The sequence below is a fragment of the Ahaetulla prasina genome, chromosome 4 (assembly GCF_028640845.1).
Source record: "Ahaetulla prasina isolate Xishuangbanna chromosome 4, ASM2864084v1, whole genome shotgun sequence".
Classification (NCBI taxonomy): domain Eukaryota; kingdom Metazoa; phylum Chordata; class Lepidosauria; order Squamata; family Colubridae; genus Ahaetulla; species Ahaetulla prasina.
The window spans coordinates 44,970,734-44,989,011 of NC_080542.1; the positions used below are offsets into that span (position 1 = coordinate 44,970,734).

An 18,278-nucleotide genomic window follows, 5' to 3' on the forward strand; every position below is an offset into this window, starting at 1 on the left:
CTGGTAAATACCATCTCTGGCTGGCCCCGCCCCCATCTATTCTCTGCCTCCCAAGTCCCAGCTGATCAGGAGGAAATGGGGTTTTTGCAATAACCTTCCCCTGGAGTGGGGTGGGAATGGAGATTTTACAGTATCCTTCCCCTGCCACGCCCACCACGCCATGCCCACCAAGCCACGTCCACAGAACCGTCAGTAAAAAAATTGAATCCCACCACTGAACCAATGGTTTCTTGTGCCGAATTGATCACTCTCTGTAGTGGCTTCCTGCCCTCAGCTGTTAAGATAGCACACCATCCTGTTATACAGTATATGAGGACACTTTCTATTGTAGACCAATAGAAAGAAGTCATCAGCCGTTTTTCCACCTGATTTTTCTGCAGGATTATAAGGAAATGAAGTCTCTGTTGAGCCTTACTAACCACCAGGAAGGTGTTGTTTTTCCAGGTGAGATCTTGATTAATGAGCAACTCCCAAGAATTTAAAAGAGGAAAGCCTCTCTACACGGGCCCCCTTGATATACAGTGGGGCAGGTTCCCCTCTGTGCTTCGGAAATCCAGCATCATCTCCATTGTCTTGCTGGTATTAGGTGTAGGTTGTTTTTTGAACACCATGTAGAAACTGTTCCTGTCCTATTGTTTTCTTTCATTATATCCAATTAGTATAGTTATTGCATTCTTATGCTTATATGCTTATATATTATATAGTTACTTTCATGCTTATGCTTATATATACTGTTGTGACAAAATAAATAAATATATAAATATAAAAATATGTATAAATAAACCTTCTAGATTTCTTCCATGTATGCTGATTTGTCCCCTCAAAGGGTCAGTAGTGGTATTACACTCCATTAATGTTACATTATATACATTGTGACTGTGCTAGATTCAGTTCAATTGAATCAAGTCATAGGCTTACCTAGCATATCAAAATAAAAGAAAAGTATAATAAAATGCCACAAAGCATTGAAAGGATAAGAAACAGAATTAATTGAAAGAGTAAAATACAATAAAATGAGATAATGTTCTAATACTCTGTACTATATAAACAATACTCAATTCCAAATAAATTTGCCGTTAGAAGAGTATGAATTCTTCAGGCTAGAAATATAATTGATTGTGCTGTCTGGTGTGCAAATGAATTGGTACATATTATCAGCTTTAGTGGTAATGTCTAATTAATTAGTGCTTTGGTCAGAGGTTTTTAAAGAAACCAACAAAATTACTTGAAGTCTTTAATAGTGAATTCTGAGATCGTTTTACAATATAACATGGATTGATTCAATTTTTATGGTTATCCATTCAGTTGACTATTGCAATATATTGGAAAAGTAAAATACTTTTTTATTTTATCAATAGTGTTTTAAAATGTAGAATGTATTTCTGTAAAATTACTAATTTAGCAAAACTGCAAAATTATTTTAAAAGCAGGAAAATTTAATCAAATTCATTTACCATTTGCAAGTTATATTAATAATTGTTCTAATATATCATTCTTGTCAGAAATATTGAAAATGGATGCTTTCCCCCCCTTCTCCTTAAGATTGTTTATGTGTATGATATCGTTATGTGAAGTTTGGCAAATTCCCAGTTGTGAAATTTTTTTTCCAGCTATGCTTCTTGTGTTTGTAAATTGCTTTCCTGTTGGGGGGCTCTTATTGATGCTTCTTTGCTTTATCTTTTTGCTCTGTTCTTTTTTGTTTTGCAAATAATTATATATACATTGCAATTAATAATGCCACAGTGCACATAAAAAAAGAATTGGAAGTTAAAAGAGTTTAACAGGCATAAAGTATAAGTTCAATAGTCTAAAGCTAATACATTAAGCAATTGCTTGAAGAGTTTCCTAATTGTCTTGCTGATTGTGCGGTCTGGGGTACCATCACAAAGGACTTTATCTGAAGCCCAGCAATCGGACACCTTGTTTCACTTTGCGTGCTTGCCAGCGGAGGAGCTGGATGGCCCTTAGGCTAATGCGCAAAAGGTTGCCGTATCTGAAGACCAATTTATAGAAGGAGTCAGTCATCAGGGCCCCAGTAGGATCAGCTTGCTTGAGAGCCACCATGGGAGTATACATGGCATTAGTCTGGTAACGGAAGGGCGGCCTGGCCATACAAATGACCTTTAGGACATGCTGCCAAGTGAATCAGAGGACATTCGTATGAGTATTATTTCAAAAGTCAACTTTAGGAAACAAAAAGATGATTTCTTTCAACAAAAGCAAATGAGGCTCTATGATGTAAATAAACAAGGGTCCCAAGGTGACAAAGAAGAGCATACGAAGTTTTTCAATATTGTACGAGTGCGTAAAAAATTACATGTATACAACCTCCTTTCACACACATTCCTAAGACATCTATAAGGGGCGTGCATAAGAGCACAAACGTGCCTACCGTTCCTGTCCTATTGTTTCCTTTCATTACATCCAATTAATATAGTTATCACATACTTATGCTTATATATATGCTTATATATTATATAGTTATTTTCATGCTTATGCTTATATATACTATTGTGACAAATAAATAAAATAAATAAATATTGTAAATGGACGGTAGGCAGGACACAGGGAATGGAGCTAGTGTGGTGAGATCAAGGGGCATCTTTGAACCTTTTGGTTCTACAGTATCAAACCCCAAATGAGAAGAAATTATCACCTCAGCTACATCTTCAGGTGTTTGACTCAGGCTGGAGAAGATAGCTTTGGAATTTTTCAGGTAGATCTGAGAAAATATCTCAGCAGTTTCGGAATCTGTCTGGGAATAATCGGCTTTCTCTGCATCTTCATAGATTTTCATCTCAAACTCAGTCACCACTGGACCAGGCTCTATCAAGCTGACGCTACAAATAAAGCATGAAAAATCATAACAGAAATGGATTTTTAGAAGGTACTACTACCAGCAGTCCTATTCTGGAGGACATTGGCTACAAAATTTCTGTTTCCTCAGTTTTTAATTTTTGTGAACTAGTCATGTTCATTGGTACTTTCACCAGTTATCTTAAAAATCATTGAATGAGCTGCATAAATCTATTCAATAATACAGATCTTGCATTTATACAGATTGGAATTCATACTAGACACTGGAACCAATCAGGTAAACTTCCCAGGAAAAGAGTGAAAGTTGTTTGCATTGATTTATTAAGAAAATGTTGAGTTATCTTCTTCAAGACTCAAGAAATGCTGAATTTATAACTCACAAAATTCCAGTGTATTCTTTTATTATCTCAATAATTTGGAGGACACCAGGACAAGGAAAATCTGTTTTAGATTAGTAATGTCCCTATGGAATAGCTTTTAATCAAAATGTGTACTGATGCTATAGCCGTTTTTTTCTATTTAACGACACTCTGAATTTTCATAGCTGAAGGATTGGGCAAATACAATGATAACTGATCTGGAGGGGAACAGATTCCAAAAGCTGATACAGATTCCAAAAGCTTGATTTATGACCACAATTGAGTCCAAAATTTCTGTTGCTAAGAGAGGCAGTTGTTAAGTGAGTTTAGCTCCAGATTGTGATGTTTTTTGCCACAGCTGTTAAATAAATCACTGCAGTTGTTAAGTTAGTAACACGATCGTTAAGTGAATCTGGTTTCCACGTTGACTTAGCTTGTCAGAAATTTGCAAAAGGTGATCACATGACCCAACACACTGCAACCGTCATATATACATGCCAGTTGCCAAGTGTTCAAGTTTTGATCAGGTGGCCATAGGGATGCTGCAATGGTCATGTGAAAAATGGTCATAAATCACTTTTGCATTGCCATTGTAACTTCAAATGGTCACTAAACAAACTCTTGTAAGTCAAGGACTATCTGTATAGAGCAGTGATGGCTAACCTTTTTGCCATCGTGTGCCAAAAGTGGAAGTCACGCGCGTGTGTACCCACACCCATAATTCTAGGTGCCACCAGTAATATAAACATCCTGGTCCCTTGCTCAGATGTACCCAAATAGCTCCACATTATGTTGGAAGGGTAAAAAGATATATGGAACATATTATCATTTATAGTGGACATGTCCAACAGTGAACAAAATCAAAAAGTGGCTGGAAGAAATAACTGATCAACATATAGACTGGAGACCAGAGACCTTCCTGCTGGGAATACTCAACACAAAATATAGTAAAGTAATAGGGTACCTAATTCTACATATAATAACAGTTGCCAGAATAGCATAGGCACAGAAGTGGAAAAACGAGAATATACCAATGAAGGAGGAAGTGATAATGAAAATCTTGGACTGTGCTGAGATGGACAAATTAACGAAGGAGTTAAAAGAAAAAGAAGAGTCGGAATATGATATAGTATGGAATAAATTGTATAATTGGCTAGAGACTAGAAATAGTAAATGATGAAAAAGGTGAAAAGCTTATATATACATGTATATAAAATGGCAATGTATGAAAGAAAATGGATAGTTAGAAGGATAGATAGGATAGAAACAAGGGAGAATGGGACAAAAAAAAGTATAATTAAATGAAAAGAGAGGGGGAATAAGGTTGTAAATATGAGAAGAATAAGGAAACGAAGCTGATGTAAAGAAGATATATATGTTTTATGTCAATGTATGTTATGTATTGGTTTTTTTTGTTTTTGTTTTTTGTTAAAAAATAAAAAAATTAAAAAAATTAAAATAAAATAAAAAACACATCCTGGTCTTGCCGGAAGTTGGCAAACAGTCCATTTCCAACCTCTGGGGGGCCTCCAGGGCAGTGGAGAAGGCCATTTTCGCCTAGAGAGGCTATGGAGCCTGGGGAGAGCAAAAAACAGGCCTTCCGGTCCCATTGGAAATTGGCAAACAGGCTGTTTCCAGCCTCCAGAGGGCCTTGGGGTGGGGAAGGCCTTTTTCGCCCTTCCCAGACTCCTAGAAAGTCTCTGGAGCCTGGGGAGAGCAAAAAATGGATCTTCTAGTCCCACTGGAAGTTGGCAAATGGGCTGTTTCTGGCCTCCGGAGGAATCCGGGGAAGTGGGAAAGACCATTTTTGCCCTTCCTAGGCTCCTAGAGAGGATGTGTAGCCTGGGGAGAGCAAAAAACTGCCCTTCCCCACCCCTCAGGCCCTCTTGAGGCAGAAACAGACTGTTTCCCTACCTCCGGGTGGCCCAGAAGGCCCAAAAATCAGCTGGCCGGCGCATGCTTGCACGCCAGAGCTGAGCTTGCATGCCACCGATATGGCTCTTCGTGCCCCATGTGGCACATATGCCATAGGTTCGCCATCACAGTGCTAGACTATTCCAATGAATACAGCTGCTTTTCCTGAATTTTTCTTTGTAATCCATTCATTAAAACCATACAGAAATAAGCAAATCTGAGGGGAGTTTATTAGCATCACTACTACTACCCACTCACAATATATTAAATCTGAGTGCTTGGATAATAAGGCTTTCGCAGAAGCCTTCAATGGCAAATTTGGATGCAGCATAGATGTCGTTGAAAATGATGCCTAGAAGACAAAACACAATAGATTATGACTAAGTCAAATATCTCTGTATTTTGCTAATCAGAAATGGCCAGCAGGAATTTAACTTGGGATGGTAAGGTCCAGTTGACTGTTTTCCCCTTTCCAATGCAATCTATAAAGGCCCAAATAGTTTCAATTGTTGTATAGTTCTCCTTTGAACTGCTGCTTTACTTTATGCTACTGATGTGATCAAACTCAAGACAAGCCTGAATCATGTTGGGCAAGTTTTCCTCACATTTTAAAAAAAGGAATTTTGGGTGTGTGTTTGTGTATTGTTGAAGGGGTTTTGCAAGTGAAAATTGAGGTGAATGGTTTCCCACAGCTTTTCTTTTCCCATTTTCTTTCCCCAAAGTTTAGAAAAATGCATTAAATAAGTAGAAACCATTGAGCCACCTCGCCTCTGAAGATGCCAACCCACAGTTGCCAGAAAAATATAAAGAAATTTGTTGTCTAAACTCTGAAGCTCAACACTTCCCACAAATAACTAGTTGTGAAAGCCTACACTAGCTAGAAACATTGCTTCTATCCTTCCAGTGATGTTACTTCAGGTCCTTCAATGGGAAGATATTTTCCCTTAACCCAGGGAAAATAACCAAGTTCCTGGGATAATAGATTATCATGGCTGTCAACAGGACAAGATAATGGCTAGGTTCCTATAACATGCTGAACCAGATATTATCAAACTCTAATCTGATGTATTGTGAGAATCCAACCAGTCCCTGGTATTGGCATTGGTTTTATTTTTATTGTTAATTTTAGAACCATGGATGCCTGAAACTGAGTTTTATGCATTTGAGGAACCAAAGGAACATTTCGAGAGACTAAACATAGAGCTGAAAATAAAATGTGCCTATTGCTTTTACAACAAAGGTTTTTGGTCACTCCAATTTGGATATATTTATTACTTTTCAGATAGGTTAAACATTGCTACTTGCTGTATTGTTTATTTACCATGATATACCAATTAAAATATCTGCAAGATTTGTCCCAAACTAGCATTATGGAAATAACACAAGTGGATCTATGCAGACAGATTATATGTACAGAGTATTTATTTTGTAAATAAATACTTGGTATTTATAAAGCTTAGTGCATGAATGATCCATGATATCTCTACCTCATTCATGATTTTAAATGTTCATGAAATTTGGTAGATAATTTGGAACTTATTTTATTCAACCACATTATTTTGAAATCATGTATCCTCCAGATATCTTAAGAGGAAATTTCCCACAGTTTATTTGCTCATGCTACATGGAAATTTGTTGTGGTATAATATACCTGAAGAGTATCATGTTGGGCAAGAAAGATTGTCCTAAACCATATGCATCTAAATGAAATGCCTTATCTGCTGCTTCTGAATTGACTACTGTATGGATACTGAAGATAAATTAAAGTCAGCTTACCTTGCAAACCCAGGACACTACTGATGACCACAATATGCCCACTCCTCCTTTTCTTCATGTCTGGCAATACCTCTTTAATCATTCTTACTACACCAAAGAAGTTGGTTTCCATTATAGCCTTCATCTCTTCAATTGATTGACACTCAATAGGACCAATGGAGCCCAGCCCAGCATTGTTGACTATAAGAAGTAGTTAAGAATTTTGTCTGTTTTACCCACTCACCACACAATAAGATAAAGCATGAAATGGAAAAGTCAACTGAAAATGACATTATTGAACTTTGAAAATTTGCCACTTGGATCAGTGGTGGGTTTCAAAAATTTTTACTACCGGTTCTGTGGGTGTGGCTTGATGGGCATTGCATGGCTTGATGGGTTTGGCCTGGTGGGCATGGCAGTGGAAGAATACTGCAAAATCCCCATTCCCTCCCCACTCCAGGGGAAGGATACTGCAAAATCCCCATTTCCTCCCAATCATCTGGGACTCAGGAGGCAGAGATGGGGGCAGGGCCAGTCAGAGATAGTATTTACCAGTTCTCCCAACTACTCAAAATTTCCACTACCAGTTTTCCAGAACTGGTCAGAACCTGCTGAAACCCACCATTGACTTTCCATAATATTTGTCAATGGCATTATTGTCTCAGTTCAAGTAATGTGATGTATAACTCTTGCCTTGTATTTCCTTTGCCTTTTTAACATAAATTTGGCCTATAGGATGTGTTAGTAGATAAAGGTCTATTCCAAATGACCATTAAATGTAACTGAAATATTCCATTAGCCATTTTTAAAAGACAGGATATTTCCCAAGACCCCACTCCCTACTAGTCTTGATTATGTTACTTAGTCTGATACATCTGCAAGAAAACCACCAAACCCAAACAGTAACAAGGACCCCAGGTTCAATCCTGAGCTACAGATGTTCTCTTCTATCAAGATATGTCATCATGATGTAGTAATTATGGAAGAATAACTTAAGTTTATGATTAACTGTGGCAGTTTTAAAGGACCATTTTCCAGGTTCTCCTGAAAAATATCTTATTGTATGAATGACTTAAGATTTCTCTGCTTCATTCATTATCTTAGTGATTAACACTCAGGGGCTAGCATCTGCCAATTCATATTTTCTAGTTGAGGCTGCTGCAGGAATGCCTCTTCTCTAGTCACAAGCACTTGCTTTCCATGGCCATTTTGGTCTGGGCCATAAGAGAAACTGGATACTTGGCTTTCATGGAGGTATCTGAGTGAGACCCATGCAGACACACACGCACATGTACACAAAATCACACACACACAGGGGTTCATGAAGTTTGTTTTATGACCCCCAGAAGGCTGATAAAGCTGCAACTCTCTGAGTACTCACTGAGGATATCAATATGTCTCTGAGGAATGCTGTTAATGCAGTTGTGGATGGATTTTTCATCACAGACATCCAGCTGTTTGATCTCTAGAGTCTGGTTGAGTGCTGGCCCTATGGCTGCTTCCAGCTTTTCTTTCTTGGTAATGTTCCTCATTGTGGCAATCACTAGAAGACAGGTGATGCTTGGTCATATATTCTTTTCAGCTTGGCTGGCCAACTTTGGGACTGGATTCCTTTCTATTTTATTTCAAATGGCCAAATGCTTACAATTTTCTTAAAGTATGTACCCAATAATAAATAAGATTGTCAATTGTACAAATATATGCATTTTAGGTAAACATCAAGTTACATAATTAGTAATTAGTACATTAGTAATTTACCAACTAGTCTTGTGATGTTGCTTTTCATGAGTTCTTCTCCAAAATTTTCTCAACCTGGTATCTCCAGATTTGCTTTAAAATACATATTTACTGTACTTCATATTTATGTACTGTAATGTATTTCCAGATTATTCAGCAATAATTCCCTGGTACCAGAGCTTTTGGAAGCACAAATGTGTTCTTGAGGCATGTGCTCACAAAGCTGAAGCAGACTCTCATCACACACTGAATCTATTTTCATTGAAAGAAAGGTCTACAGCAAAGTTGGCAGTTTGCTAAACATTGGAAGTTACAGCATGCAACATAGTCTATTATGTCTTTGAAAATGCTGGTACGGGACTCACCCTTTGCAATATGATTGTTAGCCTTGGGTGTAAATCCACTAACATTTGGCATGGGCAAGAAGGGAAGAAAAGTCTTTCCATGATCAGAATCAGGATGGTACAGGACCACATGACCAGCTAATATATATATATATAACAATCTCAAGGTTCTTCAACTATAACTTTTCTTAATGTAATAGTATCCAGATGTTTCCCCACAAGGTGATGGCTGATAAATCAGGAGACTGTGAGTTCTAATCTCGCTTTAGGCATGAAAGTCACATGGGTGACTTTGAGGCATTTACTCTGTCAGTCTAACCCACTTCACTAAGTTGTTGTTGTGGAGAAAATAGGAGGAGAAAGGAGTATTGTTTATGATTGCAACCCTGAATTATTTATAAGGGGATAAAAGTAAGATAAAACTCTAATAAATAAATAAAAGCCTGCCTTGCAGAATACCAATATTTATTTGTAAAAACCAGTTGTTGGTTGCTTTTTATCAATGCTACTAAAGGCCCAAAGACTTAGATGTTTTATTCTCACCAGTTGATGACCCTAAATACAGGCAAGTATTCTACTCCCAAAATATCAAAGTATTATTTTATGACCCAAGATATCAATGTTTTGAAGATCATGCAGTGGACATCTGTATTTAGAGCTGGAACAGCAAAAGAAAACAGTAGCATAAATCAACAGCTTTTGATCAAACAGGAATTCTGAGGCCAGATAAATTGCAGCAAATAAATTCTCAAACTTGCACACCAGAGATCCATAGGTCTCAATTTTGCCATAAACAATTTTGATCCTCAAGAGGACAAATCTACAAACTGTAGTTCTTGTATATCCCAAAAACATTTGTATGCTGGCAACTTATGCAAACAATTAAATGGAACTGCAGAATGTTCATGCAGAGTCTCAAGATGAAGAAATTATTCCTTATACCAACATTTGTTAAGTTAAAACTAACAGAAGAGAGAATTCAAAATTTACAAGAGATAGATAAGCAAAGTTTCCATGAGATCATAACTTCTAAAATTGGTGTTATGTGATATTAGAATTCTCATTATTCTATTTGTTAAACACCAGTAATATAAACATATTTTAAAAATGTAATCATTTCTGGCAATAAAATATAAAGGCCAAATAAGAAAAAGGATCTAACTATGGCTAAATCTCATCCTAATATTAATATTTTCACAATTTTGTCCTTTAATACTGTTATCTGAAATGGTGCTTCAATGCAATTTATGGCTTGTTAGTGAATACACATACAATTACTAGGAAGGAAGTCTGAACTCTGAAAATCTTCAACATTTACCACAAATCAGCATTTCCAATACAACAGAGCATGCCTGTCCTAAACAAATATATAACAGTTTATAAAGATGGACCAGGCAACTGAAACGAGGTTGCTTTTCAGTACTTTGCACTTTTAAACATATTCTTATAAAATTTAAGTCCCCATTTAGCAGTTTATTGTGTAATTCATCAAAACCTATTTGATAAAGAAATTGTATTTGCTCCCACTGCTAAATAAATACTCTTAAAATCATTTATATATGTTCAGATTTTAATCTGGTTACTGAAGTTATTCCTGTATTAATTACATTTATATCCTGCTTTTATTTTTACAATTCAAGGTAGGTAGTATTCTCTATTATACTAATATACTAATGTGTATTATACTCACAGAACTCCTGACCACTAAACATATTTATCATAACTAAGCTGGTATCAGTAACTGTATGTAAGATTTTGTGCAAATACTTTTGTTATATCTGTAACTGGCCTGCTTAACCACGTTTTGTGAACAGTAACTAATTTATCATCTGTATAATTATTATATATAACAAGGATAGCCAATATGTGGAGATAATAGACAATGTTGGAATAAAGAGAGCTTGTTTTAAGCTTGCTTGCAAAATGATTGTCGAAAAAGCTGTAACCAGTCACATAACACTCATATTTTGAAAGGTAAATGAAACTCTCAGCTACGATATTCAACATTTTGTTTTCTAAGAATGCTTTAAGTATTTTAAGGATGTGGGAGGCATTGCTGGAAATAGTTTACTTTGGCTGATATTTCCTTTGTGTTTATTTCCTTTGTGTTGCTTTATAATATACCAGATTTTTATTTAACTGCAGAATAATTGATGGAAAGATAGATAGATAGATAGATAGATAGATAGATAGATAGATAGATAGACAGACAGACAGACAGACAGACAGACAGACAGACAGACAGACAGACAGACAGACAGACAGACAGACAGACAGAATTATAATAAGGTGGGAGCTTGGAAGTTAGCATGGAACATGTGAGCAGAATATAGAATGATAATGGTGTGTATTATACCTGTTAAAAGCAGGAGTGTTAAAGCAGAAAATAATTGAAAAAGTCAACTGATTATATCATTTTGTTCTTTGTGAATGCCTTGGAGTAAGTAAAGTAACATTGGAGAATACTTACCTACATATATACATACATACATTAAAAAATTACTTATGAACTTAATGAACTTAGTTATCCATGGTTTGTATATACACTATTTACACATACACACACACACTTCACAATTTTGAAAACTCACCTTTGAACCTCTTCTGCTTATCTTTTGCTAGTTTAGCAGCCAAAGCCAGCCCAATGCCAGATGAACAACCTGTTATCAGTACAATTTTAGGAGACATAGTGTCCTATGTGAAGGAGAGAAATGCAGACTCCCCAAAAAGGGACTTTTAAAAATATTTTGAAAAGACTTGAACTTCCTAAAAACTTTGTACCCTTACATCTTCTCCAAAGGGTTCAAAGGGCTTTAAAAAGGCCAGCTTAAGACCTAATTGGCTAAAATGTAAACTCTTAATCTCTTGAATTTTGTTAAACTCCAAATGGATTTGCATACAAATCCCATCTAATCAGTTCCAGGATCAGCCACTCGTGATACATAAACAAAACCATGAGACTTGGCAAAGTATTTGGAAAAAACGAAAATGGCATTTCCCAATAACCTTTGTAAGGCACATTACCCAGCTTGGTTTGTTTGTAGACAAAATATTAAAAAATCATCATAAACTAATCTGGAATGTAGTGATCTTTTTTTCCTGATACAATAATTTTTAAAGTGATATTTACTGGATGATTTTGCAAATGTTATTTAGCTCTCCTCTCTCCAAGGCATCTGGAAAGTTCCTGGGCAGTCAAATTTTAAAAAATGGCAATGAAGGAAGTCTATTGACTTCTCTTATCATTCCTGCTGCAGACACTGTTTAGGATAGGAAAACATGTGGATGAATTACATTTATATTTAATTATATATTAGAAATCTGGTGGGTTATATATGGAGATTTTTTTTAACATTCTCTAAGGTATCATTGATATCTTTTTAACATTCTATAAGGTATCATGTCAAAGGTTGCAATTAGCTTGTTTGTTTCACAACTTGATTTGAGTAGAAAACCAGCCTGAGGTTTCATAAAAATAAGATTTATTACCAGCATTTACATATACAAACAACAAAACATCACAGTACATACTGGCCTCAAAAAGTAGCAGAAATAAGAGTGTCACAGCCTTCTTGCATCATCCCTTCTCGCTCCCACAATATTTTAAGCCCTTAACACAAGGAGGAAAAAAAACAATTCTTCAAACCTCAGTTTCTCATTTGTCACATTAGTTAAACTTAACCAAAAATGTTTCAATCTTTGCTCTGTTATAGGACTCACAATTAGAAGAATTCATGGGTTTTGTAATTCTCAAGAGCCCAAGGAGATTATTCTTACTAGGCAGACCACTATTCTCAGATCTGACAGAGTCACAAGAAATTTCAGAGCAGTCTTTGGGCTTAATGTGAGTCTTCCTGCTGTGGATTCTTTCAGGACAGTCCCAAAGACTCTTATTGGATCTTCATAACATTGTAGCCCATCCCTTGAACAGGTTGCATTTACTTTCATAAACTGTGATGCTACTAGGTACCAGGGAAGAGATTGAACAATAAAAGAACTAATTTTCTAACAAAGGTGACAGCACCCATAAAATCTTGGGTAGAACTAGACAATAGTTCTTAAGAGAGTTAATAAGACAAAAATTATTTGCAATACGAATCAATTCTTACATCTATTTTTTCTAGTCAGTTAGGATTTTGAAACAATGCGTAAGTCTGGCATATAACATCCAGACTATTGGAAATTGGCAATCACATTAGAAAGATTAAATGATCAATGCAGCAAAATTTCTGTAACATGGTGACAAAGCAAACTCTGTATTAAAACATACATATAGAAGGGCACTCGAGAGGTAAAAAAAATGTCATATGAAAAAAAGGCACCAGCCAACAATGTTCTGACTGTTTCCAAACTAAACTACTATACTGTGACCTGAAATCCTTCTTTGATTCTGAAAAAAAAAATAAAAAATCTGAAGGCTTACTGATGGGTAGCCTCACGGGAAGGTTAAATACTGTTCTTTTCTTGGTTGGCTGAAGGTAAGGTGATAGAGAGGTTGAAAGTCTGAAGTAGATCTGATGAACGCATTTCAAAAGGACCTACATATAAGCCTTAGCCAATGGTAATTCAGGGCCCAGGAATGGCCAATAGGTGACAGTCTATCATAAGGCAACACATGTGCAATAGTGCTTCAGCTTGCAAGGCAGGATGCCACGGTTGATTTGGTGAAATTCCACTAGCTGAATCAAGTCAGCAAAACGTGTCTGACCATCATCCATGGAATAGTAGAGGCGTCCTTCTTCTTCACACTGAAAGGCATAAAGAATTAGAAAACATTGGCATAGAAATAGAGGCAAAAGAGAACAGAAGAAGTGGAAGGTGATATCAGGCTACATCTCAAGAATTAATCTCAGGCAGAAGTGGTCCACCCCATCCCAGCCCATTTTTTGCTCTCCGGCAACAGTGCTTCCACAAGTTGATCTGAGTGTAGTACAACACCTTTTTTTTCCTAGAAAGGAAACAACAGAGGAATTGCAGATCTCTCAAGAATTCCTTATGCATGACTGTTTAGCTCTGCTAATGTGATGAAACAGATGAACTGCAGAGAATTTTTTCCTGCTTTGTCGCTTTCATATTTTCCAACAATGAACTGGAATTTAATTTTGTCATATATTTATGTTCTGTTTGGTCAGATTCTATCTATATTTGGTTTCCCTAAATTTAGATGACCTTGAGCTAGCTAGCAGTTGGGAGTTGTATGCTCTATCGATTCCTTATACATCCATAAATGCAGATTAAAGTAGATTATGTTTTTAACTGTTTTTTTCTAAGATGCCATAAATATGGCTAAAAGAGGCTAGGAGTGATACTATTAAATAAAAGTCATCTTTTGTGGAAGGTAAAGTACAACGGAAGAATACATGCAGTACATTTAAACATAATCCCTAGCACACTGAAACAATAGTAATATAGGTAAAAAACAAAGTAAAATTCCTGCTTTGTATTTGGACACCAAACTAGGCTGGATGGATGAAAGCAGCTCAGCCAGTTTCATGGTTTACTTACCGGAAGTATCAGATAGTGTTTCACTTTTTGTGTATGACTAAGGGACAAGACAAACCCTTTGGGATTCCGCTGGCTTTCACGCACCAGGAATAACCTGCAGTTAATAAGACCCCAAACAAGGGTTAGTTTTCACCACCTAGTAACCATAGCCACTCCCCATACACTGTTCCAATTTATGCTATTGCAATACTTGCAAATTAAACTTCTTTGAATAATTTGTCTTTTCTCATACTAGTCTCTTCCAGATGTATTCAGATTGCAGATCTGAGAATTGCAAATGTTCTAACCCAGCTAAAGAACCATATTGTAGAAAGCAGCTAGAATTTATCTGCAGAGTTGGGAGATGCAACTCTGTCCGAGTACTTGGACAGATGATGATTCCTTCTCCTTGGAAGTCAAAGCTTAACAAAACTTCTGGTGGCTATGAAGGTGAAGAACAGTGACTGCTAAATTTCCTTGCCTGTCTCTCCCAGATCAAGAAATACATTTTTCTACTCTCTTACAGTGGTGGGTTTCAAAAATTATTACTATTGGTTCTGTGGGTGTGGCTTGGTGGGCATGGCTTGGTGTCGTGACAGGGGAAGGATACTGTAAAATTTCCATTCCCATCCCAATCCAGGGGGAGGATACTGTAAAATCTCCATTCCCTTCCCAATCCAGGGGATTGGGAGGCAGTGAATAGATGGGGGCAGGGCCAGTCAGAATTTTTACTACCGGTTCTCCAAACTACTCAAAATTTCTGCTACCGGAACTGGTCAGAACCTGCTGAAACCCACCTCTGCTCTCTTACAATGTTTTTATGGCATGATTTCAGGTATCCCTCTCCATCCTGGCCAATTTCTACAGCTTTACATCCAAATATAGCCGTATAATTAATATTACGAACTGGAATGCTACTCAGGCAACATACCCATCCACAAGTCCTTGTTGAATTATAAGGCGCTGGGAATCTTCTCTAGAAATGTGACCATGGAACCAGGGTTGAGTTTTGTGGATGGCTAGAAGGAAGGAAGGAAGGAAGGAAGGAAGGAAGGAAGGAAGGAAGGAAGGAAGGAAGGAAGGAGAAAAAAAGGAAAAAGAAAGAAGAAAGGAAAGGAAGGAAGGAAGGAAGGAAAGAAAGAGAGAGAGAGAGAGAGAGAGAGAGAGAGAGAGAGACAAAGGTGGGTTTTTTAGAAACAAAGCATTAAAAAATATTCACAAATAACTTCAAGTGTAAACATTAACTTCTACAATGAAAAATATTAAAGATCATGATTGAAGGATCCGTTTTTTACCCTGTGAATGTTGAACTGCTGAGAATAAATTGGAGCTGACAACAGGGAAGAATAATTAATCAATAATCTGTCAGGAATTAATATAATCAGTATGAAATCCAATTAAATTAAATGGAAGTTCAATAGAATAGAATAGAATAGATTTTTTTATTGATCAAGTGTGATTGGACACACAAGGAATTTGTCTTCGTGCATATGCTCCCAGTGTACATAATTAATTGGAAATCCTATCATTTCTATCTCCCTTCATTTCCATTCTTCGTTATAGCATCATGTTATCTACAGTGCTGTCAACCAACATCTCACAACTTTCCATCTTTATCTGCAAGTAAATAGATTGTAAAAACTATCCATCATGCTTATATATGGGACTATTATGATACTGCAGATTTCCCTAAAGAAGAAGTTGTACCAAATAATGTTGGATAGTATTTCTAAGACACCTTTCCATTTTATCATAAATTGCTGAAAGGAAGATATTAATATCATAACTGTAAATGTTCTATGATAATTTGGAATTGTATGCTGTTTTAGTTATTTTGCTACTAGCGACAAGTAGGAAAGGACAATTTGTGCATCCTCAGAAGCATTTTATTGTTGCCCTGTCTTATTATTTTCTGTAGGCCAGTACAATAATCAAATACTGAAACAGTTCAACTATGCTTCAGTCAAAAAAATCAGATAAACACAGCTGTAATTCAGTCTTGTCCTACATACTGTGTTTCAAGACAGTGGATTGGAGTTCTATTAAAAAAAAGTCATGCTGATTGTATTGTGGGTTTAGATGAACACTATAGACTTTGTCTCCATTATAGTAAATGCCATAAGAAAGAGCATTATTTTCCCCTGATGACTAGGCTTCATTCATCTCTTAATTTGCTACCAACATCGCCAAATAGGTGTTTGGCTAATGTTGCAGCTATGAAACTTGGCTACATATCACGTCCTTGGGACAGGCACTCACCAGCACTGAATGGACAGCTCTGGAATGCAGTGGGCAGACTATATCGCTGAGATGTCTTCTTCTGCAGCATAGAAAGAAGAACACCAGAAGTTGTTCAAGCGTTATAACTTTGCCATCACATCAGACAACAACATCAGTAATTGTCCTGGCTAATTGCCATACACTTTTTGATCAATTCCAGTGAGCAACTATATAAACATTTTACAAAAATTGCTGTCCTAAATTTACTACATACTGTAGAGTGGAAGCTTCTTCAGAAAAAATGTTGAGATTGGACTATAAACTTCCCTGGAGAAGGGTTGGTTTCATCATATTCATCTGACAAAGCCTGCTCAGTTTCACAGAAGCCAGTTAGTATGGTAAATGAGTTAATTTTGTGTTGCCTTAAATTATTTCAGATTTACTTGTCTAATAATGTTCTTGTATCACCAAAAGAATAAATGTGTTCAGGAATATCAATGTTGGACATTTTTTGCTTGGCATAAAGAGAAAAGGAAATAAGGAGGGAAATAATGGGATGCTAGAGGTGTTTGTAACCGGAGGTTAGCTGAGTTTTGCTGTTGTCCATGTGAGTTGTTTTGTTGTTGTTGTTTTTTTGTGTAAGTGGGGCCATTGTTTTAATTAGGGTTCTGTCAATGGTTTTTTGCTTTTCATGCTTGTACACCACTCAGACTCATTCTATGTGAGATGAGCAGCTGTATAACTCATATAAAAACGAACAAACAGGAATTTAAACAAATAATGAACATTACTATGTGTTTGGTTCAGGTTATTTGCTAATAGGAATGGGAGCCTGATGGTGTTTAAAATCTTTATTAATACAAGAATTACTGTTTAATTACTAGATCAGGCTCCAAGAGACTCCAACATCAGGCTTTTAGGCTTCAACTCTGCACATCCTTGCCATTTGCCCTAAACTCTTAATTTCTTTGCTAGCAGTCAGCCAAGACTGGCCTCACAAATGGTTGTTGCTTCCTTTTACTTAGGATGACTGTAGCTCTTATGGGACATTTCGTTTCCTAAAGACACGTTGAGTTTATTCACACACAGTTACACATACAGTACACTCACAGTTTGGCTACAATGAAATGCATTGTAGAAACTGTGTTATTTTCTTAACATGTTGAATAAAGTCTTAAAGACTTTAGTAAGTCTTAATACATTTTAACTTTGAGGGCATGTTATAATATCAGAGTAACTGGGTTTTGCTATTCCAAGTTTATGATTAAATATATTATGTGTGAACCCTGTTAATCTGTTGCCACCATAAATTAACCCAGCTCTCTTTCTGTAACATTTCTATATTAATGTCCCTGAAATTTCTAAGTAAGAAATAAATAGTAGACTTACCCTCCATGCCCGAGCTTCCTCCAGAGCTACAGTCAGTGCCTCATTGGGGTTTTCAATCACTCGCCCTGTACAACCCGAAAAGTCCATGGCCACGAGGGTATTGTCAGACACGCTCCGCTAGTGGATTTTTAAAACAAAATTTAGCAATTTATCTCCTCAGTAGTACATAATCAGTTCCTACTGACAGCATGGTAAGGTGAGAGTAATTTAGTAGCTTTAAAGAAGTATTTACAAAAATCTTTTTTAAAAAAGAGGGAGA

The 18,278-nt window shown here is 36.5% G+C and overlaps 2 protein-coding genes across 7 annotated transcripts in view; both read right to left on the bottom strand.

The window, feature by feature from the left end:
- Positions 1-1,253: 1,253 nt before the first annotated feature.
- On the bottom strand, positions 1,254-11,798 carry LOC131197121 (retinol dehydrogenase 8-like). Of its 2 annotated transcripts, XM_058180772.1 has the most exons (6): positions 11,518-11,798; positions 8,227-8,388; positions 6,867-7,046; positions 5,349-5,442; positions 2,657-2,840; positions 1,254-2,133 (listed from the first exon to the last, which is right to left on the bottom strand). In XM_058180772.1, exons 1-6 carry the CDS (start codon positions 11,612-11,614, stop codon positions 1,894-1,896), a joined length of 957 nt encoding a protein of 318 aa, XP_058036755.1. In that variant the 5' UTR covers positions 11,615-11,798; the 3' UTR covers positions 1,254-1,893. The 2 variants fall into 2 exon arrangements, with proteins under 2 accessions (XP_058036755.1, XP_058036756.1); XM_058180773.1 differs by lacking the exon at positions 6,867-7,046.
- Positions 11,799-12,420: 622 nt separating this feature from the next.
- GRB7 (growth factor receptor bound protein 7) overlaps positions 12,421-18,278 on the bottom strand; it is a 68,832-nt gene continuing 62,974 nt past the window's right edge. For 4 of the 5 annotated variants that reach the window (XM_058182950.1, XM_058182948.1, XM_058182949.1 and 1 more), the window contains exons 11-15: positions 18,020-18,136; positions 16,670-16,730; positions 15,342-15,429; positions 14,432-14,525; positions 12,421-13,674 (exon numbers count right to left, since the gene is read on the bottom strand). In XM_058182950.1, the coding sequence (XP_058038933.1) occupies positions 13,528-13,674; positions 14,432-14,525; positions 15,342-15,429; positions 16,670-16,730; positions 18,020-18,136 (507 nt within the window). In that variant the 3' untranslated portion in view covers positions 12,421-13,527. The remainder of the gene's footprint in view (positions 13,675-14,431; positions 14,526-15,341; positions 15,430-16,669; positions 16,731-18,019; positions 18,137-18,278) is intronic. The other variant, XR_009155067.1, reaches the window with a different exon arrangement.

Coding starts and splice junctions, on each gene's coding strand:
- LOC131197121 (XM_058180772.1), bottom strand. CDS start 11,614: ATGTCTCCTAAAATTGTACTGATAACAGGTTGTTCATCTGGCATTGGG. Junction 5,443..6,866: donor TAGTGTCCTGGGTTTGCAAG/GTAAGCTGACTT, acceptor TTTGTCTTCTAG/GCATCATTTTCAACGACATC. Junction 2,134..2,656: donor CACCTGAAGATGTAGCTGAG/GTGATAATTTCT, acceptor TTCACTTGGCAG/CATGTCCTAAAGGTCATTTG.